The sequence below is a fragment of the Eurypyga helias genome, unplaced genomic scaffold (genome assembly GCF_000690775.1).
Source record: "Eurypyga helias isolate BGI_N326 unplaced genomic scaffold, ASM69077v1 scaffold3505, whole genome shotgun sequence".
Taxonomy (NCBI): domain Eukaryota; kingdom Metazoa; phylum Chordata; class Aves; order Eurypygiformes; family Eurypygidae; genus Eurypyga; species Eurypyga helias.
In genome coordinates, this window is record NW_010253239.1 from 76292 (window position 1) to 103831 (window position 27540).

Consider the following 27540-nt stretch of genomic DNA (forward strand, 5'->3'; position numbering starts at 1 on the left):
CACTTTGATTTTACATCAGAGACACCTATGTGACCTCCTCATTTGCACCACTGTCAGATCAACATCAAGGTGTGGATTAAAAGAAGAATAAAATGTTTTGAATTAAAAGTGTGTATTTAAACACATAGTGCTCAGTCTAACACCAGAGGAATTCTAAGTTTTACCTTCTTAACTTTTAACTTTGAAATCACTGCTGTCATTATTAGCACTCGTCGTTGATCACTGTCCATGAAAAATAAATAACTCCAGTAAGAGCTTTGGTCACCAACCCAAGGGTTCATCTTTGGAGCTAACTGCAGGAGTAGGCAGCTCTTACTGCCTGGTACCAATCAAATGATTATGCTTCAAGAGATGACTGAAGAACATAATGGACTCCTTTCATCTCTTATCTAACAGAATTGATTAATTTGCATTAAAAAGATCAAGGCCCAGATTCCAGTCTCACTTACACCAGTGTAAATCATAAGTGATGCTATTAAATGAATAGCATTACACCAATGGAGTGAGTAGAGCACTGCTCCTGGAAGACACGTCTTCAAACCTGTTTGGGTAGGCACATCACCCACAGAACTTTTAAATACCAAATCTTTTTGTACCGGTAGGTGTAGATAAAACACATGCACTTTCAGCATTCAGTGGGTGCTTTGCAATAAGTAATTAACCAGTCTTGACTTGCTTTATGCAGTGAGTTACAGGGCTCGCCTGAAGGCAGGCATATTTTGATGCTGCAGTCCTTAGCTGTGAAGCTGGCTGAGATCCTCGCAAAGAAGGCATAACAGAAATACGAAATAAATAGTAAATGATATTCTGATTTCCCTCTGTGTGGTAATAGCTCTCAGCTATTCATGTGGGCTCCAAAACCAGAAAGCACTGCATCTCAATGCCATGGCTTCCAGCTCCTAGCTCTGACTCAGGCCTTTGAAACCCCATAAACAATCCACTTTTTGGAATTTAAGGTGAAAGTTGACAATCCTTTTCTGTTACAGTGTTTATGGTTTGTGTATTGCAGGACAAAATGTACACTTTTTCAGGCTGACCAATTACGATGCAATGATGTTTCCTTCAAAGGGTACCTGATGAAATGACACCTGAAGTGGGGTTAGAAATGCCACACAAAGACATTCCATATAGATTTGGACACGTGAAAGACACAGTTTTGCAAATAGTATACCAGTAATCTTCGCATGAGGCCAGGATCAGCCTGTCCTTTTGGACATAAGCTGTGACCCTTTCCTGCCATCTGAGTATGTAATTGGCACTCAAAATCCACTTTCATAACTGTCAAGATAGAAAGGGAATCTGAGAGTCTTTCTGATGGCTTTCTCCTCCTTAGGGGTAACCTAATAAAATATTAACTATTTTCAGAAAAGTATCAACAGAGGCCTGTATGGTATATGCTATGACCCAAACATAACAACTAAAGTAGGCACAGTGGGAAGAATATGTTTAGATAATTTAAAAGATAAACGGTTTCTAGCTTCACTGATCCATATACTCTGTCAATCCAGAATTTGCTAAGTGCTTCCAATCCAGATGATATATTTAGGAAATGATGTAGCTCAGCAATAGAAGACCAATGAAGCCCAAGCCATAAAACCACTAGGGAAGAGAACTCAGCTATATGCCATGAATAATATTTACATTCAATCAGAACATCAAGTACAGAATGCATTTCTCTCCTACCAAGAATGTGCCACCTTTTGCTTAAGCAATCACTGTGCCATCATGACTTTTAAGTGATAATAACAACTCAGTTTCCAACAAATAATCTATGGAGGATACAGGCCCTGTAGTTTTTTACATTCACAGAACAGGGAGCAAGATTACCTTCTCTTAAGATTTTCAAGCTCATTTAATCATCTAGCTATAATAGCACACAGCTTTTAAAGCGAGACAACCCTGTTTCCACAAATTTGATAAGATTGCTGTTTTGTTACAGGCACTTAGAAACCCTTCAAAACTGTAAGTAACTCATACTGGACCAATATCCTGGCCTCATTAACGCAACACAAGAGCATTGCCACCAACTGCAAAAGCAAAGCAGGAGTTGAATAAAGAGGATTCATAAGCAATGCAAAGCACAGTACAGGGGGGGTGAAAAAAGGTGTGAAATACATGGACTCGTCATTGCTCAGGAATAATTTAAGACTAGTTTTTGCTGGTTTTGATGAACAGATACCTGCAGATGTAGTGACATTCACTTCACTGGACTTGCATGCAAAATTGAGTGATATTCACTGCCAAACTATGTGAATTTTGCCCCCAAAATTATGCATCAGATGTACAGTGACAGTTTATTTCTGGAGGGACACAGCAACAGCCTATAGCTGACAGAAGACAACTGCTCCTCTGAGATGCAGAAGGAAATGATCTCTCATGCTGATTTATTAGACTAGATTTATTAGATTAAGAATTTCATATATCCAAAAAATAGCCCAGGTTCATCTAGTCCAACATTTGTTTTCTCAAAGAGAATTTATTGCATATATTATGATAAAAATAAAGACGACTTTTGTTTTAATTTCTACAGGTCATGGGAGGGGCAGGGGCAGAGACACAGAAATGCACCCTGTAGAGTATCACCAGAGCTCTCTGGTCTACAAGTGGTGGAAGAGCTGACAAATCCTTTAAATTACTGACAAATAACACTTCTTGCTAAGAATTTCTCCATGTTGTATTTATAAAATATTACCTTAAAAATATCATATTTGAATCAAGTTATTGGTTCATGAAAATTTCAGTTCTTCTTCAGGTAATGTAACACTTCACAGGAAATGTAAACCTTAAGTCTCCTTCCTTCCTCCTCCTCCAAATGCTGCCATGCAGTTCGTAACTTCCCTTTTATACTTTTTTGAATGCAAAAAAGGGGACCTGTTATCTTCTTCACAGCTATTTATGTCACAGTGCTGAATCCCTAAGTGACCTCAGCTTAATTCAAAATTCTTGCTCCGTTGAAAACAATAATTTCCATAATACATCCTCAGAGCCCAAGAGAGGAAAAGATTAAACGCAACACTGTTGTTAGCTGACGTGCCACTATCAAATGTCTCAACTTGCTCATCCTAATACTCTTTCAAAGAGAAAACTACAAACATTGTAAAAGAAAGTCTCATGATAGGACAGTCCCCAACATGCTACCATAGAATTCAAAGGGCAGAAGTAAGTTGTGCCAAGAGGTGATAAAACCTACGTTTCGTAAAGCAGAGAGCCATAGTTAAATAACAATACTTCAGGATCTGTTGCATTAACAGCATAGGCTGTCCAGATGGAAGATAACCTTCAGATTCTGCACTAATGCTGCGTAGCTCGGCTTCAGGGATAGCGACTCCTCTTCTAAACCACAGCCTGAATTCAATGCACAATCTTCATATGCTTTAAGCACAGCTAGATAGACACACCATTTATCATTGATAACCTTCTGGCAATAGTGAAAACCCTATTTGGTTAAACCAGACTCAAACTAGCAGAACTGAACTTTTGGGACATGCCATCTGAAACTTATTATCAAAATTCCCTTCTTTATTTTTTTTTTCCTTCCTCTATTAGAAAGAAACTATAGACGGTTGTCAACCTTATCACTTGAAATTGTGGAGAATTCCATAAAAGCAGGATTTCACTGAGAGTATTTATATGTGCTTATATGGTATTAAAATAGATTCATTACTGGTCTCCAGCAAGGCATAGTTCAGATTGTTTCTTGGCTTTCATATGCAAAGTAACTCATTTTTATGTGTTTACAGCCCCAAACAACATAATTATAGTTTTAGATCATTTACTTCTTGAATTGAATAAAAGAATTTCAGTAAAATATTCAAATTTAAGCTATTTTTTCTTTGAAGAAATATTATGGATTTCCTTTTGAAGAAATGTTATGAACTTTCTTTATCATCTATTATTACAGTTCTAAAGGATTCTACATAGATGTTGCAGAGAAATAGACAGTGCTGCTTCTGAGAGGGTCTGCCTTAATGTAGCCTATTTTGTATATATCTATCAACCTGTTCATGCCATGAGAGAGTCTGCAGGCCCATGAGGCATCATCAGATAAGAATACAGTTTCTATTAAATTTTCCATCTTTCATAGTTCTGAGAAGTAAAATACACTGCCAATTCCTGAATAGAAAACATAATTTAGTTTTTATTAACTTTATCTTAATACTGTCTTTGTAGCTGCTGAAATAATATGGTTGCAGACTCAAATAATTGGAGAAGGTAGAATGCAAAGAGAGGTAGAAGTTCAGACCTGAATGATGGACGAGGGATACTGAAAGAAAAGACGATAAAACAGTTATGAGGGGGTTAAGTGGGTGATCCATGGTGTTTTGAAACACAACAATACTTCACCTTCGCTTCCTCTTTTGTTAGCTGGATATTCAGAAAAAAGCACAGGAAGAGCACTTCTAAAAACTACAGCAGAGAATGGGTTAGACCCAAGGAACGTAAAGAGCAGAGAAAGGGATCTGGTAACAAAGGAGCAAGAGTAGCAAGGGGTGAGAGCACATCAACATGCTGAGTTTTTCCCACCCCTAGGAGAGACCTTTTCAATTAAATCTTGAAATCAACTAGAAGGCAGGAAGGATGTTTGAGAAAACATTGCTTGTAAAAACATAGCTGGTTTATAATTCTCCATATATAACCCAAAAAAAGATGAAGAAAAATATAGGTAATGGGAGAAAAGTCCCTGTTTAGGGAGTGTGCTCATATCTTTGCAATCAGTAATTCTTACCCTATTTTAAAATACACAGTCTCTGGTGACCCTGAAGTTAAAATTTATATTGAAAGCTTACCAAAAAAACCCAAACAAACAACAACAAAAAAACACCAAAAAAACACCCCACACAAAACAAAACCCAACACCAAACTAACAGAGTCTTCAAACAAAGTACACAAAATACGTTATTTTCCTCAAAGGCCCATTTTTCTGTACAACTATCGATGTGTTCATTGCCTTCTTGCACTGTTCTTGCACTTTGTCTGCATAGCATCCCTTGTCCTAAGAATCATACTAACCAAAAGTTGATGGATATCTCCTTGGAACACAATACACATATATTATACAGGTACATTACCTGAAAGTGCCATGTATTAGGATAAGTTTCATATTTAAAACTCTTTTGTTACTTTCAGACTTGAGTGTCATTCTAGAAATCCAGCTTATAGTCTGATACTATAATTATCTGCTCAGGACACCTGAAAAAGGAGTCTTTAAAGTCTATGGAGAAATCTGGATTAAATGAATGTAGACTAAGACAGTATTAGTGTCTCAAGCAAAAAAAAGATTTTTGTTTCTCTTAATCCCTAAATTATAATGCTTTCTATTGAAAAAGACATACGACTAGAAAAATATTTCATATCAGAAAAGGACTACACCTAAGCAAAATCTTTCTTAGGCGTTGTTTTGGTATTTGTTGTGCATGAAAGGGATTATCTTTAATTTTATGTGTTCCTTGACATATCTTAGAATGTCTGAAAGTGTTCTCTGTTGTCAGTAGACCACATGTAGACAGTAATATCAATTCTGTGTTCATGAACTGTTAGTTTCCTGACTGAGCATCTCAGAGTGCCCATTTTGTTTAAATATAAATAAATTCATTTAGAAGTCAGTTATGTTGTTCTGAAAACCTAGAGGCAAATGAATTACGTTTTCATGCAAACAAACAGAAAAGGCCTTTAAAGAGACATAAGCAAACACGTTATCTCAAGGTTGTATTTTCTCATATACTCACATAGGATTTCAACAACTCAGAACTGGAAAAGAACTCCCTTGATGGCAAAGTTTGGACCTCATTCCCTTTGTAGGAATTATTTACTCTGAATATGGGGAGACGCATAAACAAAATTTAGTGGATAATAATCTTCTTGAAGATCCCAGGTTTTCGCTTCCACAGAAAGCACTGAGTTAGAGCAGAATGATTTCGTATTTCATACACACAAAACAAATTTGAGTTGCACATTATGAACGTGTTACGTATGTGCAGCTGCAGCCACATTTGGCAAACAAAAGCATCTGAAGCAGAGGAATAGCTATAATCAGAAGTGGCTGAGTGATGCAGACTCCATAGAATATTCCTTATTGCTCGTGATTTTGTTAGGTATCGAGGAAAAAAATCACTCACCAGGTCACAGCACTAGCAACACAATCTTGTTTTCTATCAGGCTGAAACATAGCTCAGGGAGAGTGAACTAGACGTTCACCTTTTAATTTCATCATTAAAGCAACAAGTGAGTAAATTTACCCATCACAGGAGTGGTGACTTGAGAGCAGAGATTTTACTCACAACGAATGTGCCTGTACAGATGAATAGAGCCATGCGACTGCTTTTCTCATGTCAGATGTAAGGCACACTAGGTCAACAGGCTCTCTACCCCTGTTAGCCCAGCACAACTAAATACCATGGCTGGCTCATTCTTTCTGCCCATGCACAGCTCATGGATCACATGCAGCTCCACATCTTTTTCTGATTTGTGAATTCCAGATCTGGGCACCTCATGTATAAAAGTTATTGCTCATAATCTCTATGGCCGCATTTTTCAAAGTGAGGATTAACTTTTGCCTGTGCCTACTTCCAGTGTGTTCCTCAACTCTTACAACACATTTGTCTTTTCAATTTTTATCATAAATATAGGTAAAAGATCATGAGCTCTAAATTTAAGCTCCTATCTAAATTTAAGATAATATCTCAACCTCAATGAGCCTTCAAAATGTTTCTGTTTCTATAAAAATAATCCTGGAAATACACTCTTTGTTAAACTCGGGAAGTCAAAGCTGTACCTCACTTAAAGGAGCTGAGGAATTTATTCTGGGGGAAGGGACATCGATGACTGGGAAGTTCAACCAGCATCTGATGTGGAGAAATTCTGTATGCTTCAGAAAAAGGAAAGGAGAATCAAAGTTGTATATCTGAATATTTGCGAGAAGGAAGATGTTAGGGTATGCTTGGATGGCTAAAGAGAAGATTTAGGAATTAAACGCGCTCCGGCTAGAGAAGAAAGTTATGCCAGAACTTAATCAAATAAAACGGCAGATTAAGAATTGATTTAAAAAAAAAAAAAAAAAGCACAGAATTTCCCTAGAGCTTCCTATTGACAGCTGCTCCATTTTCCCTTTCTCACCAAGTAAATACAGAAAAAAATATTGTGGAAAACTAGAGAGAGCAATGGGATGATCTCTAATACTCTGGTAACAAGACTTCTTAGACCAGTGTAATTTTTCTAGTCTCTCTTGACATTTTAAATAAGATTTATGTGCTGGTAGATGTTTCAAATTTTAAATGATGACCCACATAGTGTAATATGTCAGAAGAGCATTCCTCTGTCGACATTCTTCTGAATGAGAAATGTGCTACACAGCATGTACTGCTAAATGTTAATAGCTCTAAAACTACACAAATTGTAAATTTATTGAATTGTGTTAATAATGAGATGAATTCTTAAACTATTCACAGAATTCTGAAATAGTTGTAACCTGATCAGAATTAAAGGTGCCCACAATACTCTGAACTGACAAGAGACCAGGCACATGATCTTGCTAAGGAGAAGGACCCTGTCTCCACCTGAAGAGTAGACTCATTTGGGGCATTTTATTAGGTTAAAGGAGAGAGCAGCACCTGAGATTATATAGCAGAGCTTAGCGTCTCGCTCATGTCATTACATTAAAAAGTTACACTTGCATTTAAAAACCAAAATGTACATTTCTAACCCTAATAGCTGCAAAGAGAAGCATGGCAATTTAAAGGTAATAACTACTCATGTTTACAAGAAGCTTAGGCAAATGTCTGAGGTGCCAGCTGCTAGCTGTAGGCTAGGAAGGGGCTGTCTCCAAGGCACATGTCTTGGAAAGAAAGGTGTGGAGGTGTGTAAGTCTAAGACCAGCAATGACTTGGGTGAACGGCACAGAGGAATACGGTAACCAACCTGGTTCACGCTGTCTAGGCAGAGTATGAAATGTGTGCTGCTTTTCTGGGAATAGAAATGTTTGGGGCAAGAAAATGTTGTGATTTATTTTAATCTTTTTCTGGATGAGGTCTTTTTCTGAAAGCCTGTAAATGCAAAACCAGCCAGAAACTCAGAAGAAAGAAAATATATTGGATTTCTTTTCTGTGTTTCAGTGTTGATATCTCACCTTGGGTTTAAGAGACAGTTGAGTGTCTGCTCTGTTTGTGAACTGCTGTTTTCACTAGTTTATTACCCACAGAATGAACATGATCCTCTTCAACTACAGATATCTAGTAGTTCACTATAAAACACCGTTCAAGTGACAGAAGAAATCAGAGTTTGTTGTGCCTTAGCAACACTGTGATGGCATTGGCAAGCATGAAGCAGAGGCTACTTTATGATGATTCTGATTTATAAGCTAAGCGCAAGCAGCTCAAAACATCTGCAACAACAGGCGAACCGAAGGCTGTGGGGTTCTCATGTGGGGGAACTCCTGCACCACGTAGGTAGAAAGTGTCCTGGTGTTGAGTTGGGTGAGGGATGTTAAATTTCTGTCTCAGAAATTTGCCCTCTGTCACCCTTGTTCTAGTCTTGCCCAGATAAAGGACCACAGAGGAATATATCTTCTTGGGGACTGATCCATCCCAGCATTACACTGTGCTCAGGGTGATGTAACTCCATCGATACAAATGGAGCTCCTGCCAAGCACAGCTGGAAAACAGCAGCAGGTTCTTGGTCTCTTATCTCCCTCTGTGAAAAATAAATTCAGTTGTTCCACTGCTGCACATTTTCCCGTTAGTATAGGCAGAAATACTGACAGGTAGTGAAAATATATTTTTGTACCATCATATAACCTTGAGCACTTTGCCTTGTCATTTTTTTTTTGTTATTTTCATCCAGTCCAATATGTAATCACGCAGCAGCATCACAGAGAAAAACAGATTCATGCAATCACACTTCTGCATTGATAATGGGTTATACATTTGAAGATATGGATTGACTGCAAGGAAAATAAGTTGAAGTAATACAAAATTGGAGAAAGCTGCTGACTAGAGACAACTGAGTCTGCAATCTTTTGGTACACTCTTTGTTTTAGCTTATTTAGATATATGGAAAACCGCAGAAAGACATTTTCAGGTATTCCAGAAAAAAATCTATCATACTCTAATCCTAACTAAACTGCACAGTATCACCGTAAGTAAAAATCTAAAATAATAAAAATTGAGAGGACAGTGAAGTCAACACTATTGAATGATGCCAACATCTTATGAAGTTTACTGGCCTGTACAAAGGGGATGGGAGACCTTGACCAGTATATATTATAATGAACAACCAGCCAAAATATATCACTCCTCTTCATTGGTAGCCTTATTTGAGATGGGGTCAGGATTCAGCGTGGCAACGCTCATGCCATTGCAACCAACTGGGGAATACACCAGGCCAACCAGAGCAGCAGAAAATGTTCCTTAGCTGCCTCCCAAGATGAGAACCAGAAGACCAACCACTTCAAGTGTATATATACCAATGCACGCAGCCTGGGGAACAACAGGAGGAACTGGAGCTCCATGCCCAGTCAGAAAGTTAGGATATCATAGGAATAACTGAAACACAGTGGGATAACTCACCCAGTTGTGTACACCTGGATTTCTCCAAGGTTTTTAGTATGGTTTCCCACAGCCTCCTCCTAGAAAACTGATGCATTACAGTCTCGACAAGTGGTCTGTGTGGTGGGCGGGGAACGGGCAGACAGGCTGCACCCAGAGGGTGGTGGTGAATAGCTACTTTTCAAACTGGCAACCTGACAAAAGGCACTACCCCAGGGATAGATATTGGGCACAATGCTGTTTAATATCTTCAGAAGTGATCTCGGTGATGGGTCAAGTGTACCCTGGTGAAGTTTGCTGATGATACCAAACTAAGTGGGGAAGTGGACACTTCGTAAGAGAAAGCCACCCTGCAGGAAGACCTGCATAGGCTAGAAGGGCGAGCTGACAAGAACTTTATGAAGTTCAGCAAGGACAAGGATAAGAGCTTGCACCTGGGAAAACATAATCAAGGAGTGCAGGATAGCCTGGAGCAGCTCTATGGAAGGGTACCTGGGGGTGCTGCTGGACAACAAACTCAAAATGAGTGAACAGTGGGCTGCTGTGACAAAGAAAGTCAACAGGATGCTGGGCTGCATCAACAAGGGCATCACCAGCAGAGATAAAGTCATTATCCCTCTCTGCTCAGTGCTTGTCAGGCCACCCCTGGAACACTGTGTTCGGTTTTGGTCCACGCTATGGAAAAAATACGATGTGGACAGGGTGGAGAGGGTCTAGAGAAGGGGCCACAAAGATGAGTGGAAAAGGAATGGGAAGCCTGCCATATGAGGAAATGCTGACAAAACTGAGTTTGTTCAGTCTTGAGAAAATAAGGTTTAGAGGACACATTATCACTATGTTCCAATATTTAAACGGTGGCTACAAAGAAGATGGAGATTCCCTTTTTGCAAGTAGTCACCTGGAAAAGCCAATAGGTAATAGGTACAAGTTACTCCTGGAGAGATTCCAATTGGACACAAGAGGAATCAGGAATTTTTTTTACAATGAGAAGAATCAGCCATTAGAATAATGTGCCCAGGAAAGTCATGGTCTCCCCAGCATTGGACACTTTTAAGTTTCAGCTGGACAGGGTGCTCGGCGATCTTGTCTAGACTATGATTTGTCAAGAAAGGTTGGACCAGATGATCTCTGAGGTCCCTTCCAACCTTGTATTCCATGATTCTATGATTTAAAAGCTTTATTATCACAGATACACTCCAACAATAGTATGTTCCTTCTTACAGGGAAGGCTGAAGCTTGTTTGGAGGATGAGTATATAACCTGTATCACCTAACAGAATTAAAATATTTCTCCTTCTCAGATAGTCAGTCTGATCCTCTTACTAGTTACTAAAATTTATTTAGGAGGCAAACCCATTTAATTATGACACAGTAGAAGGAGCTCAAAGCTACAATCAAAGCTCATTTTGGAATTTTTTCAGAAAGGTCATTCAGCCATTCATTGTCATTCCTGTTGATTTCTGCACCCTGAATCAAATTTTCTAAAGACAGCAAAGATCATCTATTAATGATAATTTCCTATGAGGTTATTTCTTTCATCTTTCTCTCATTCATTTTAAAAAATCCTTTGACTTCTCTACCCCCTCATGCTTTTTTGCTGATGTCCTCCCTGCTTCACCATCTCCTTTCTTCCATTCTGTGTACCTGATCATTCACCAGCTTTACTTTGGACAACAAAATCCATGCAAAACCTACAAAACCTGTAGCAAACCTACAGCTTTGCTAAATACCATGTATTTACATACTGATGTCCATAGTTTGATCAAGTAAAATTGTAAAATTCCAAAACATCATGCTTTAGGACAATAAAAACTCATCAGCCACCAGCAGAATGACACTGCTTACCAGCCAAATGAACACAGCTTTTCATGCCAGAATTTGCTTTGATCTTGTCAATGCTCTAACTTCCATTTTGACCTTTGCCATGCATCCTAATCTCTTACTTTGCTAACTATGGTTAATTTCTACATCAATACAAGTTTTAAGAAAGTGATTAATATTTATGTTTAAAAGGAAGAGGTACATCCCACATGGGGTTAACCCTAGAACCGAGTGAGGTTTTTTGTTCAGGATCCAATATATTCCGTTTCCTATGGAGTGAGCATGCCAGAACCGGTTAAAAATAGCTTCTTCCATTCATTAAAGTCAGCAGATGGCCATTAATCTTTCTGAAAGTATTGATTCAAACTACTCGTCTCCACTTTCAAGGCCCTTCACAGACTACCCTCTCCCCATCTATCATCCCTCCTTACCCAACTGAAAAGGTGGCTGGCTTTCTAACAAGTGGGTGACAGTTACAAAACAGCAGTCTTTCTTACATGCTGCCCCTCACGTCTGGAGGGAGCTGTACACAGCATTTACAAAGCTTTTCCATTTGTCTCGTTTAAATGTTTTCCTAAAACTTTCCTTTGCCATAAGGACTACAAAGGCATTCCATATTTATACACTAGTGCTATGGGACTAGAGTCTCTCTAGGACACAAACTAGCCAAGGACCATCTTAACATTTGTTTACTTCTCCATGTCCAATACCAGGTCAATATCTGCAATGTCTCATCTTACTCCTAGACTGCAAGAGCTTGAGTGTAAAGTCTCTATGTTACATACTGTTTAGCAGAATATTTCCCAGCACACTATTGCAATACAGACTGTAGGAAACAGATACTAGTTCAGGTGGTCAAGAACTGTAGGGATGCACCATGGAAAGGTGTACAGTCCCAAAGCCTCATGGGCTAGTGTATACTAAAATTAGTAAACCAGCATGGCATTTGTTTGTTCCTGGCTGCATTTTAGCCTCTGCAAAGCCAGTGCTGCACCTCAAAGAATAATGCCTGAACTTCACTAAGACTTACTACCTTATGCTCAGTATTAAGCCGGCATAAATATATTTCATCTAGCGCCTGAACCACCACCCTGTGAGTTTCAGTATTGCAGTTCTCTGTCCATCCAGACCTATTGTTACGCACAGAATATAACACCATGTCATTTCCATGCCAGCCAGCATAAACGTGACTTTAGTATATATCACAGTTTCTCTTTTACTTCTAGAATTGATGTTCTGTTGTTTGCCCATAAGGTAAATGTTTACTGTGGTTCCTTTAAACTCTAGACCAGTGAAGTTGACTAACATACATCATTTTTCTGACTTAGTTTCAAGATCTTCCCAAAGCCATGTGGATATTGCTGGAAGAAATATTGAAGATACTAGAGACTCTCACCAAGAAGATGTTTTAAAGACATCAAGAAATACATATTCCCTTCTTTTCCAAACTCAGATTCCAAGACAAGAAAATACTTACTTTTTGGAAAGAAACCCCACAGTCATTAACACTCCATCCCTTACAATGAAAAGGAAAACTTCCCAAGCTCAAATATCATCAGAAAAAAAAAAGTATCTGGATCCCACAGCACCCAAGAAACAATCTTTTCTTGAAAAAAGAAGGGATGCCCACACTTTCCTTCTGCATGAAGAGCCAGACCCCAGAGACACAACTGTCAGCGTGACAACCCATACCCCTCTCCCTTTCAAACAATACAAACCACGGACAACCCAGATCATTCCTTCTCATCGCAGCAAAAATGCAAGTTCATACTTTGCAAGGCCACATGTTGTTCAAAAACCTCGTTCCAAGTATGGCTATTCTTCCAGGAAATGGCCTGGTGGAGTTGCAGTCTCAAAGACTAAACTATCCCAAGATTTCCCAACAGAGCAGCAGAGAGTAGCTCCTCTGGCAACACGCCTCAGCTCCCCTTTCCATTTAATAGGCTATTCCATTGCTACTGTTCCCCTGAGGGCTACCATCCCACCAGGATCTGCTCCCCAAGCAAGGCTGCCAGCACAGACCACAGCAGCCAGAAAGGCATACAACACAGCGATGGATGATGTGGAACTGCCAAAATCCAGCCATGGGATGCATCAGAAAGTAACTTGCACTGATATGCCATGCTTTACTGGTGTGCAGTGCTTGCCAGATGAAGCTGAAGGATTTAAATGTGGGCCTTGTCCCACTGGATACAGCGGTGACGGAATAACATGTGAAGGTAAGGGTGAAAATCCTCTTACAAATCCTTTTGTAACTTCAAATCTAATAACTTTCCAAAGCAAAAATTAATTTTTATTATAATTTTTTCGAGCTGGGATAGCTCTGGTTTTCAAAACCAAATATTTTTCAAAATAACAGACAAACAATTATAACTTTGAAAAAGCTCTTTCTGCTTACAAAAATGACATATTTATTTGATACTATCTAATCTATTGAAACCAGGGACAGATTGCTATCTTGCTTAACCTTGCTTAAGGCCAGATTCTTTCTACTGAAGTCATTACATTTGTAAACATATAAAAAAAAAAATAAAATAAACTCAATTTCTCCATAGAACACTTTGACTAGGAAAAAATAATTATTTGAGTTTATTTAGTAATTTAGTTTTAGTAATTAAAAATTACTTTTAAATATCTAATATTTTAAATACAACAGTTGTCATCTGAAATGTATAGCACCAGAAGTTTTTAACATACATTGCCTTATTCATTAGACAACTTAAAATACCTCTATAAAACATTAGTATTACGCACATTGTTGAAACAAGGAATTCCCTGACTTACCTATCATTAATTACATATTTTGCTGAAATCCTTCTGATAAGTTGCTATTGGTCTTTCACTACACAAAGCAAAAGCATCTGCATCATATATTTCATTCTCTTTCACGTGCGGCTTCTCGCGTTCTGCAAATGGAGCAGACAGGGTTAGGGGAGTCTTGGCTGTACTGCACCACACAGCTCAGCAGCGGACCTCCTGGGATTACCTCCTGCGAGCAAGACTTTGCAGGGGTGTACAGCCCCCAGCAATACCGCAGCCCTCTGAGCTCAGAGCAGTCCTACAGATACATTACAAAATGCCTGAGAAAAGGTTATAATGATCTTGAGTGCTATAATTCTTGCCTGTTTGCACATTTCTGAAATGCCCCTTCTAAAGCACTTAAGGTTGGTTGTTATGAAACACACTGTCTTTGACTTGTGTTTTATACCTGTAGCTGGAAAAGTACCAAGTAGCTCCTAGTACTGGGAAGCTCAAAGCAAGTTTGACCACAGAATGGCCTTGCCTTAAAGACCAGGCCATTGTACATATGAATATTTACAAATATGGGCATACAGCTGCTATGTATATAAGTATGTTTAGTATGCCCATCAGTACAGTCCTTAAAACATAAATCTACCTCTGCCTTTCACTGTCTCGCAAGATGAGGCGTTTTCTTCAATTACTGGTATTACTAAAAATCTCTCTGGAGAGTCCTTAGGATGAAATATTTTATTACCAACATCATTTTCTGTCTCGGGGCGTGATGACATGATATACAAACATCCTTTATTTGTCTCTTGTCACTGACCATGTCACCCGACTCGATAACGAGCCTGTCTGCTCCCTGCTTCGCCCTGAGCCCTTGTGCGCACCTGCGAGCACCCTCCTGGGCCATGGCCAAAAGCGTGAGGAGCACCCATTGTACCTCCAGCCATTGATGCCTCTTCCCACATCAGATGCAGCCAATTCATCATGACAGATGAAACTGAAAGATGAGGATAACTCCTTAGATCAAGGCCTGCCATAACCTCTGCTATCAGCACCTTACAATTGCACCAACTTCCACGGGAACAGGAGTACCCTCTGAGAACAGGAGGCAGCAAAGCTGAGCAAGTGATCAAAGCCTCCATGAACCGACATTTGCAAAATCATCAGGTTTTGATGCAAAATCAGTGGCAAGCGAGCAAAAATGTTGACAGTCTCAGACATTATTGATAGTTGTCACCATCCTATTTGATAACAAAATTCACTGAGATAAAAGAAACAGCCTGTCAGTAGCAAGTTTTAATACCCACAGAGCTTGAGGGGATGTGACCTTTGTTTAATAAGAATGCCTGAAAATACTGTAAGATAATAAATACTTTACCGAGTGATATTTATCTTGAGAAAGAATGTAATTTTTTTTTCCAGTTTTGAGGTCAAAATCAGGCTTAGAGAACTGGTAGGGAAAAAATAAGCGGCCTCCTGAAAATGAATTTCTGTTCTAAAATACATCAAACCAAATTTTATTTCTGTAATATTCTTATCCCTTTAGACAATACCTGTTATGATTGGGTTGGAAGTCCCCTCCCTTCCACTCTGTCTTCCTGCTTTGGGAATTACAGACTCATAGTAGTCCAGGCTGGAAGAGACCTCTGTGGATCACCAGGTCTGACCTCCTACCTTCCTGTGGAAGAACATAGCAAGATGTCAGTGTGTTTGGCTTATATCAGGCATCTAAAATGAGATGTGTTCGGATGCTATTAACAATTTCCACTCAGATTATTCCCTTCACTACCAACAACTTTGGCATCTGTAAAAAGCAGGACCTTGCTTTTACCCATCTTTCTTTGACATAGCTATCAATACAGATTCTTAATTCTCTTACTTCTGGCTCATTACTGAGCAGATGAGCTGAGATGAAGTAGTTTCTCAAGGCTCTACTCATCGCTCCCATGCCCTTTCTCACAGCTGACCAGGTTTTCAGCTTGTAGAGCTCCTTCACCGCCCTGCACAAAGGCGGTATTACCATTTATTAGTGGCCTAACATTAAGGCTAGTCTACTAAACAGGAAAGGCCTTGAAAAATATCATTTCAGAGTGGCATTTTGGAGGTAGCAAAGACCACCTACACAATAATGGAAAACAGGAAGGAGAAATAAGTCCTGCTATAGTCCACTGGATTCTCCCACACATTCTCTTGGAGATGTTTACAGGAGTTTATGGAGTAAACTTAACTAAGAGTTCCCCTGGTGACGAGGAAGGGTATTAAGTACATAATTTCCACTCTGAGTGTCCTTTTCAAGGATATATACTATAAACCCGATGCATTACTACGGCACATTCCTAGCAGTTTCATCAGACAGCACCTATCACCTGCCAGAGCGCACTGCAGAAGTGCCATAACACTGACAGGGCTTTAAGCGCTTCAGCTCAGTATGCCGATCGAGTAAAACACTAGTGCTTTAATAATGTATAACTAGTCCAAATAGGATTGTTTTCAGAATGTTTCTGATATTTTGTTTAGTGTATCACAAGTGGTACGTGTAACACATCATAACATTTGAGGCTAATGCTCAAAAACATGCATTAGTGTTGGTAGTCACCACAGAGCAATCACTCCTCATCCTGCCATTGTTCCCCACTGGACAAAAGCCTGCCCTTTCAAAGACACTCTATCCACTGGACAAGGAAACAAATGCTGTCTTTTCCCTGGGCTCAGTTTATTCACCGGGGTCTGCACATATGGCATTTTCTGAGAGCAGCTGTTGCAGTTCTTGAGCTCCTTAGGGTGCCCTAAGGTGGAACACGTCCTTTCCATTCGATAACAGCATTAAAGTTTACAAAAAAATCTGTTTTGGGCATCGTTGCTGTGCTTCTTTCTGAGACACCTAGACCTGAAGACTGAAGAAAAATAAGAATTTAAGCCAAATTCCCATCCATGCTTGGTTTTATTTCTCTAACCCCAAATTCATTCCACAGGGAGTGTCTGGTTACTAAAATTGTACGGTTAAAAATGGCTCAGTTCTGTAAAATACAGACATCTCTATGAATGCTAATGACTGTTCTCTCTCTAGTTTTTGGGAAGCCATAAAACTTACTCAGAATTCTTATGGAAGACAAAATCATGCTTCTTAAGAAACTTTTTCTTAAAAATGTTGTCAGTAAAACGGTGGGATGTTTTACAAGTTTTGCACAGTATTTTCTAAGAAAGGCGAAGTCTAGGATGGTAGTGGTCATACTTTCTGAGTTAAAATCACAGCATTGCCTTGACGTTACAAAATCGCTGTTCAAAAAACATAATCTTCAAAATAACAGGAAAGATGAAAAAGTTGGGAAAGTATTACAACCTCAGGATGCACAACTGGATGAAACGAGGCAAATAAAATCAGGTAGCTGACATCCATCTGTTCTGACATTCTTCTACCCAGAAAGCTTTACCAAAAAGACCAAAAGTCCTTCCCTTATCTCCAATAACTAACTACCAACAGCAGATGTCTGGCAGTGTATAGGAAAGCTATAAGGACACTGTCCAGAATAGTCTCTCAGCAAGTTATGGATCACGTGCTTCAAAAGGCCAAGGCGATGCCTTTGACAGTGCCCTGTCAAACCTTTCCAGGTCACGTCTGGTTTTGCAGTTTTCTGTCCTAGCTCCCCAAGTCATGTTTTTTCCAAAGACCTAATCTATTTACTTGTTCTTCCTACAAAAGCTCTTCTATAACTTTGGTTTATCTCTGTCACTTTTTCTTGCATCTTTTCCACCAAACACGGTATTTAAGATGCAGCTCACCATGGATACAGACCTTAATAAAGTCTGGCATTTTGTACTCTGCTCATTTCTTAACAATTCCTAACACTTTATTTGCTTTTTTGACTGCAGAGGAGCACTCAGCTGATATTTCACAAAACAAAATCCATTAGTACAACCTAGTAAGAACCGTTGTCCGCATTTGTATTCCCAATTTATTCAGTTAAGTTAATCTTGTTAATTTTCTCTTTGCTAGGGTGGGTATTTGTTTCATAACTGGGCATTGGACTACTGGACTATTTAAATATGCATATGAATTATTTTAATAACACCAATATATGCTTTAACCCTATCCTTAATTCCTTCCTGTGTACCTTACATGCAAAAAAAAGGCCTCAATCCATAGCTGTTCAGAAGGAAAATCAAAAACGTGGCTAGCCAACTTTTCCTTTTTTTTCCTTCCTTGTGCTGCATACATTCAAACTTCATCTGTACCTTTAGGAAATTAGAATAGTGGGTCTTTGAGAGCAAATAAATAAGGTACAATTATTGCATGAAACAAGGTAGACGATGCTCTTTCCAGCAAAGTCTGTCCTGACCTGACTGGTTTTCAAAATTTTTAATGGATCTACAGGTAATGCTCTCAGACCTCCAATCTTTGCTTTAGTGGTGCATGCCCAGGACCTCACGTGCTGGATGGCACAGGGACTTTACTCTCTGTTGAGATGTGAAACAATAACTCTGTCTTGGAAACCATTTGCTGATTAGCCTGTCAAAAATGGAGGAAACAACACAGCATCTGGTTTTCCTGAGTACCCCCAAAGTTATCATAGAGAAACTTGTAAAAAGTGCATGAACTCATTTTAATGGAAAAAAACAGTTTTGGGATATTTCCCAAAAAGCCCTTTCAGAGAAAACAATAATGGACTTCTCCATTTTCACCTCCAGATTTTAAATTATAAACATAAACATACGTACATCTGACAGCAAGATTGACCATTTGCAGCAACGTTTTCCTCTTTACTGTCATTTTATATCATCCAAAACCGCTTAGTATAAAACCACTGCAATACCTTTGTACAATTTAGCAAATGTTTATGGAGAAAAATATTCATTCCAGAAGATGAAAGATAGAAGTTTCAGAAAAGAATTTGACACAAACAGTATATTTCTATTATGGCGGGAAATGTCTTTTAGGCGAGTATTACTCCCGCTCTCACATTGCAGTCAGTGTTTGGTTTTTATCTTCTGCTATTCACCAGTAATAGAATAGTTTTAAACATTTTTACTGTTAAATGTCACCATAAGAGCTAAATGTTTTAATATCCAAAATACCATGTTCTTTTCTGACAGTTCAGATGCATCTCAAAATGTATAAAGGCCAGATGGAAAGCACTCTAGTCAAATGGACACATTTGCTTTAAGTGCTACATACAGAACATGCTGAAATAAAGCATAATATGCTGGAATGTCACAGTGCCTGGCATAGCACTTAGGCACCTGAAGGCTTTGTGCAACCATCGTACTACAGGAAAGGCAATCACATTTCACGTACTTCAAAAAGAGCAGCAGATTTTTCCCAGGATTTGTGTTTCCCTGTCTCCAAGCACAGAATATTATCCAGTTCTACACACAGTTAATTTCTAATTGCAAAGAAACCCCTTTGTAAGCAAGTCCTGCCCTCACCCAAGCCCAGAAGAAGGGAGATGTTTCGGATGGACGGGTGCGCAGCAGACGGGTCAGCACGCTCCTTTCAAAGCCCTACGCCTGTCGTTGACTTCAGTAAGAGCAAGCGTAAGACCCCCCAACACAAGTGGTGGCTTATAAATATAGTACTGCAATTTTAACGGAATAACACATTTCTTTGAAAACGGCTTCAATTTCTTTCCTTTTTTTCCACTTTCCCTTTCATCAGCGACTGCTACCTGCTGTTCTCCCTAATAGTACGAGACAAGAGATGCCTGAGCCCCTGACCTGTTCCAACAGCCGCTACCGGTGGCCGAATTACAAAAACTTTGGGAAAGTTTAACACTAGCTGCTTAAATGGGTCTCAATCAAATCTATTTAGTTGTCCAGACAATGTGCATTATTTTATCCTTCTTTTTTTTCTCCCAGGTGTACACTTCAAATTTCAGCTAAATGCGTGCTGAATTGCAAATGTCTAAACCTTATAGCCCATCAAATCAAAACTAAATTTAGCTTAATGACATTCTCTGCATGTATAGTATGGATCTAAACTATATCTAGTGACTCTTCTCTTCTCAGGCATGTCAAATCCTGAAGTTATTTTCATGCATCATGAAAATTTCCAGTTAAAACTATATGATAACAAGAAATGTAAATATTGAAATACCTCAAGAGCAGTTCTAATACCAAATATATTTCTTTAATAATGTTATTTGTGTCAAAATTGTTTATTAAAGCTATGTTCTTGGAGCTTGTCTTTTTAACTGCAATTGGAAAATGTGTGGTGGCTTTCATAATTTTTTGGATGGTAAAATTCATAGGCGACGGCTTTATCTGAAGGCTTGGTGAAGGCTTGAGCAGGTCTTCACTGTATGAGCTTTGTTTAAATGGTGTGGTGCCAGAACTATTTGTCCTTCATTTAGCTTTCCAATGACACAGTCCATTTTGCAGCTTTAAGACCAAAATGTGGTACATTAGGGGGTTTCTCCCCTTGTAACAATACTTAAAAATGAAAGATGCTTTGTTTCAGATCTCTTTAGCTTCATTTTGCATTTTCCTTGGAATAACCTTGCTTAGCTCCATATCCATTATACAAGACAAAACACTGCCAGTAAAGTGTGCCAAAGTACAACATTTTTCTCTGTATTCACTTCCCGAGCACAAGGAGAGGTATTTTTCATTCTGCCATGTGAGGTGGCTTTTCTTCCTGACAGCATAAGTGAGAGCCAGCTGACACACACGCCTTGCTCTGCCCCTGCACACTGCACAGAGTAAATGTCATTGGTCATCTTCTCCCTTCAGTGGCCTTCTCTCCTCCTCTCCCCAGTTTGGCATGCAGAACTTCCTCTTATTAGAGGGCTACAAATAGAAGTATTCACGACAGCTCATGTCCTGAGATGTTCAGTTTAAGAGGCTAAACCTTCCAGGCTGCCCGCACAATAAAACCATCAGGCTCATAATGCTCAACATTTCAAAAACAAAGAAGTCTCTTCAGTAAATAGGCTGTTTCAGGAGCTGCAGTACTTTTCCAGCTTTATGCAATACACTTGCTCATCCTCTGTATTCCACAGAATGACACTGCATATTGCAATATGTCAAGAAAACATTATCTAACTTGCTGCTTTGTCTGCAGTCCTCACGCTACTTATTAAACATTTAAATTGTTGCTTAAATGTTTTTCATTTTGCTGACAAATTCCCATACAGCTCTTTTCTATACACAAGAAACCCCTCATCTCTGCTTTAGTGTAACTTCTGACACCTGTTAAGGCTTACTGAACATCCACAAGGCAAATTTGTGCAGAGGGATGAGCAAGGTCTTTAGTATTAACTACATTTGTACTTGATCCATCCTTACACTTCAAAAATACATACTTAAAAATGTGCATGCTCAGGAGTTAAATACGATTATGCCATTCCCTTACAGACATTATATAGCTACTCATCAGTCAGTGCTGTATTACTAATGTGATACTTACTTTTATTCTGCCGTGTTTTCCTCAGCAGCCAAATTACTTGTTGGATTAATAAAACGGTATGGGGAAAGTAGTAACAAGTGCTGTGCTCGCAACCACATGGAATGTAGTTTTTAAACTGGGTTTTTTTTCCACGTTTTGTTCTTACAGTGCAGTGTGATCCACCATGTGAGCATGGAGGAACTTGTCTATCTCAGAATACTTGTTCTTGTGCTTATGGATTTGTTGGTCCTCGATGTGAAACAAGTATGTATGAACTCTTTCAAGTTTTTCTCCTTGTTACATGTTTGAATTTTATGAAAATTAGAAGATAAAAAAGCTTTTATAATTTTTTATATTTTCCCTCAAAATGACGATTTAATAAAGCAAGGAAAACAAAGTACAATATGCTGAAGTAACACAGTAGCTAAACTACTTCAGAGCATATATTTACCAGCAGCATAGTTGTATTATGCAAAGTTATGCACATCTATCTCAACATTTTCTACATAAAAGTGCTTCTAAGAAAAAAGAAAAACCCAACCCCAAAACAAACCAACAAGCAAAAACCTGCATGTTATTTATAGTAACATATCTGAAATTCAAGGTTGTGTGAGCGAATGTAGTAATATTAATTTTGAGAATGCAGACAACCATACTTACTAGGAGCCATGTTATTGTGTACAACAAGTGGTAGAAGACATTCAATATATAGAACATCTGTGGAAAAAATCAGCCTTCAAACCCTTCTATATTAGCTGAATGGTGAAACATGTGCAGCTTCATTATTACAGTCCTCACTGCTTATTTAAATATCAGGTTGCCCTTGACAAGAATATAAATTTATCTCTAAACCAGGGTATCTGGAATACTTAAAAAGCAAATTTTTAGATGAAAGACTTCTGATGAAAAAACGCAAGACTTCTGGGTAGAAAAGGGAAAGAAAAACAAGGAAAAGGATAGATTCATCCCTCGGTTTACCTCTTGGACTAATCCCAGTAGTTACTTTCTCTGGTAGAGCAGCTTTAGGATCTACATCAGTGTTATCAATAGGAGATTTTGATCCTTTGCATATTTTCCAGTGGTGTGTAACAGACACTGTCACAATGGTGGGGTCTGTGTGTCACCAGACCAGTGCAAATGCAGACATGGATGGAGCAGCCCTTCTTGTGAAACGGGTAAGTGGTTAGGAATGACTGGTCTCATTTCTTTTGATGCCTGAAATCAAGGTGATTTCCTCAGTTCAAGGGTCAGAGTGGGAATTGCTTAAAGAATTCGTATGTAAGAACAGAAGACCTAGTAAAAGGCAGAACCTTGGAAGGCTTTGAGTTTAGATAAGTATTCATAAGTTTAGATGTTTATCTAAATCTCAGGATCACACAGAGAAAAAACATAAACAAAACATTTTGGCAGCTTGTTTTAAGCTTGTGTGATTCTGGAGTTTCTTCTCAGCATGTACGAAAACAAAAATAAAGCCATTCACTATTTCAGAAGTTACAACCTTTCTAGGTGCTTGGTAACTTCTGCAAAGGAGAATAATTCTCACTGGAGACTTTGGATGTAGGTTGATTTACAGTCTCAGCTGCCACGGACATAACCTCACTCTTTGTTGGTCTTGTTCACGGACCCCAAGCAATGAGTCCTACCCCACACTCTCAGGGGCAGAGACAAGGGCAATGCAACCATCTGCACTGGTCATGATCTGTGAGACTTCCAGTTTTCACTGCTTTTAACCCTACACGTTTCTCTCAAGGCATGGTGGCATGGCAGAAAGAACAATGGTTTGGCTTTTGGTGGTTTTTAATGGTATGAAGTTAAATTTGAATGTAAAAGTACAGTTTATGGGGACAGGGATGGAAGGAGGCCAGTGTAAGTTAGGGTAAGAACACAAGCAAGCAAATATGACTCCTGGTGCTAAGTCAGCAACTCCATACACACTTCGAACACTGCACAGTCTGAGGCGGAAAGATGAACCTAGAAGGGTAAGCTATCAGAAACAGACTGGCTACTCAGATTTTTGTAGCCAGTTCTTGGAATCAGTTTCACCATTCCAGAAGATGCCTTGTGACTCTACGAGACAGAACAAAAGCCAGTCTGTAAGGAGAACATACCCATTCACCCCTCACGTTAAACATCCTGCTGCTGCCAGAATTCACACTGCTCCTCCTGCCTTTCATGCTTGCAGGGTACCTACAAAGGTATCCACAGGGAAAAGTCACCTCTACCCATCGGTACACAACAAGCAAGGATTGAACCCAGGTACTATTTCTAGTCAGGACTCATAGATTTGAACCTGGTTTTGAATAGGTACAGCCCAGACCTTCTTAGGGCTTAAGCACTGAAAGCTGGAGTACATATTTTTCCTCCAAAGGCACAGTAACTACAGCACTCACCTGGGACAAGGCATGCAAAATAGTGAAATATTAAAAGGAGCAAGCACAAGGTGTACCTCAATCAGTGCCAAACCTCAAGGCTACAGAGGCAGTCTGCCTTTGCCATAGTGAATATTAAATGACTGACACCTTCAGCCTACATTACCTTTCCTGGAAGGTGAGAGATGCCATTTTAACCTCTATCTCCCAGAGATTGCTCTTCCTGTAAGTGTTGAAATGACAGACCTATTGAGGACACATAAATTAACCCAGCTAAGATCCACAGTAAATGACGGGGATCGCCACTAGCTATTCTGGTTCTCACTATCTCCTCTTTTTCCTACTGGATATTACCCTCCTTGACTCCTATAAATTTAATTTGGGGTGCCTTTAAACAGGAATATTCCAAGAGGACAATAAGCGACAGCAGCAGTAATTTCCAACCCAGAAAAACAGCAACAGGGTTTGTTTGTCTGATAATTCCTTCGGTGAAGGACTATCAGGCTCACCTCTCCGGCACGGTTTTGTGTGCACTACAAAGAGGATTTTGTGGATAATGTTGGGGTTTCCTCCCTCAGGTGATATGATAGGAGTCTCTGGATGAACACAGATACAGAAACAAAAAAGCATACCTTTGAGACCGTATACACTGAAATATAAATGCTGACAGAGTGTGGACACCTGTGAACTAACTAGGACAATGAGGCGACTAATCCAAATTCGCCATTAGCAACGAATGAAGTCCATTTTGACTTCATAACTGACTGCTGCTAAGTGAGAAAAGCCTCTCATCTGACTACAATTTCACTTTTTTTTCTTTACAAATTGTCATTTTATTTCTCCTAGGGTTCATCTGAAACATTTTAGTGACCCTTAATTTATTTGAACTTAAATGTATTTAATTTATTTAATGGACCATTCTGCAAGATACTGAAAGACAAAGGGAATAGAAGGAAAAAGACTGTTTTAAAGTGTCGCTCTGCTTTACAATGAAAACTTTATCAGATTCCTTATTCCTCGCACAGTGACTTCTCAACTAAACTAATTTGCAATTCTAATACTTTTTTTTCCAACAGTCAGGTACTTGCCGCATAGAAATATGCAAGACAGCTTTTAATTCCTAGTGCCTCTCATATCATCTCCAGTAGTAACAGATAAATAAAGAGGCAAAGGGAGCTCAGCCAGTGGCTTTGCTGGTGATGCATGAGCCAATATGTTGTGGGAACTGGCATTTAAATGAGGCAGAACAAATGGAAGTTTTGCGGTGCATACCTATTCAACTTCACGGGAACGCCACGATGCTCTGCTGAGCTCAGACAAAGGAGCAAATGGTTAATATCTCATCTCCAGGTTATCCAGGCTGTATATGATGTGACTACATTTTACTACCTTGGGATTGTGTTTGGTGAGGATACCAGAGTGGAAGCAAATGAACTGTGCAAATCAAAGGAAGACATCCGAAATAAACTATTAAATTATATTTCATTTCATCCCCCAAGCTATGCTAAAACACCACTGAAACGCTCCCACTGTGTCGACAATGAATAAATGCTGCAGCACAACTGACCAGCAAGGACCGTGTGAAATTTATCACAAAATTACTAGAAGTGTTTATTCAAATGATATGTGCAGCAGCAAAAGGGTCGCTACTCTAAAAAATTCAAAATTGTAAGAGATTCATAGAGTTATCTCCTATTCACATACAGCTGTCTGCAATCCTGTGTGTTTGAATGGAGGGGTCTGTGTACGGCCAAATACGTGTACGTGCCCTCACGGTTTCTATGGGCCACAGTGCCAGAGAGGTAAGAATGTTCTATTTATCATCTTGATAAAGGACCCAGGTTTAAAATATAAACAGCAGCTATATCATTACCTGCCCCCACATGAAGTATATCCAGAGATTTTCCTTGTCATAACTCCCTGCGTGCTCCTTTGATGTTATAGTCTGCCATTAATCCACATTATACTGTTCTTAATGGTATTGCGAATTAGTAAGCACTTATTTATGATGGCATTAATGATAACTAAACAATCTAAAACTATCTGAAGGCAGTGATATCACTAATTAGCAACTATTCAATTAAATGTTAAAGCATGACTCTATTTTGTTCATTTTGCATACTCTATAGTATGTACTAAAGTGTGTTTCAGAGCCAGATGATAATTTCTCTTCAAATAGCGCTCACATCACCACCTACTTGACCATCCTCGAGTGTAGTGGATTGGAGACTTGTACAGGACTTCTCTCTGCTCAAAGGTCCAATCAGATATCATTCTGCCTGACGTAGAGCAAGAGCTGATTTTGAATCCCTGTCCTAAAGTGGAGAGCCCTAACTGAGGCTAACAGTACCTTGGGCTTCTTACTCACTTTGTGATGCAGAAGTCAAATTAGTGAATATTTTACCTACTCATTAGCCCAGATAAAATAGACATGAGAGATGAACCTGTGTTTAGGGCTCAAATAGCTGGAAGTCTCCTGTGCTTATACCACTTTTTTTTCACTTTTTTGATCTCCAATAACCCCTCCTGAATCTGGGAATATAAATATACTTTTATTACCAAACCTGAACTAGTTCAATATTAAAAGAACTTCTCTCTCTCTCTCTTTTGTTTCCCTGGAGTTCCTGGATGTATGCAACCCCAATGCATATTTTTGCAAATGAATGATTCACGCACAAAAATGTAATTGCAAATGGAGCTTGCTGGAAGCTCTTTGTTTTTGTGATGTTGAGGGTGAAGGAGAGAGTGAAAAGGATACAAGCTCTGTAATTTGATGATCTTTCTCTTGAGATTCAGCGTGGAAGGTGATTTTCAACATTTGGAAATTTTATCCTTAAGTTTTATGTTTTACCAGAGTTGAAACTTGAAAATAAATGTCCACATTTGTGGGATATGGGGAGAGGGTAGATGGATGCTGAAGAAAAGCAAAGCCCTTCCTTCTGTTTCACTGAGAAAGGGGAAAGAAATAGTGCCAAAACTAGAGAGTTCAAAACCTAAGAGATTGTCAGAAGCGTTCCCATGACTTAACTGCAGGTATCTAAGAGACTCACAGGTGCTGGTAGTCATGTCCCATGTTCCTTCAACAAACAAGAGAACCAGGATCTGCAGCTAGGTATCCATGCAAATCGCCCTTTGGAGAAATACCTTCTCTACCCCAGCTAAAGAAAAAGCCTCTCCAGACTAGTCTCCCAACACAAGCACCTAAATAAGGAGCCTGTATTTAGGCAATGTTGATGCCCTGGGCGATTTTGGTGCACAAAACCTTTTCTTTTCTTCCCTAGCTGTTTGCATTCCCCCTTGTAAAAACGGTGGCCACTGTGTTCGAACCAACGTGTGCTCTTGTACCGAGGGCTATGCTGGAAGAAGGTGTCAGAAAAGTAAGTTACAAAATTCCCTTTGCTTTCCAATGGTCTGACTCATAAACAGTTTTTCTCCCTTTTGTGCATATTCAATAGAATATTTCATCTGGATTTATGCCGTGATCATCTACATTTCTCTCAGAGCACACATAGCACTACGTTGGGTCTAAAACCAACCTGTTAATTAGAACAGCATTAAGTCAAGTCAATGTTAGAAATAGAATGTTTTGCTAGAATCCCCTCTAAATATTTCATGCATTCAGAGTGAGTAACACCCGTATTTGGAGATGAATTAATTATTTTGCATTAATGATTTTTGGGGAA

The 27540-nt window shown here is 39.1% G+C and overlaps 1 protein-coding gene across 1 annotated transcript in view; it reads left to right on the forward strand.

Moving 5' to 3' along the window:
- Positions 1–27234, forward strand: part of LOC104510363 (von Willebrand factor D and EGF domain-containing protein-like) — a gene marked incomplete at its 3' end in the record, with an annotated part of 95753 nt that extends 68519 nt beyond the window's left edge. The window contains exons 17-20 of the mRNA XM_010152591.1: positions 12688–13578; positions 21657–21752; positions 22581–22663; positions 27139–27234. Of these exons, the coding sequence (XP_010150893.1) occupies positions 12688–13578; positions 21657–21752; positions 22581–22663; positions 27139–27234 (1166 nt within the window). The remainder of the gene's footprint in view (positions 1–12687; positions 13579–21656; positions 21753–22580; positions 22664–27138) is intronic.
- Between the last annotated feature and the right edge of the window lie 306 nt (positions 27235–27540).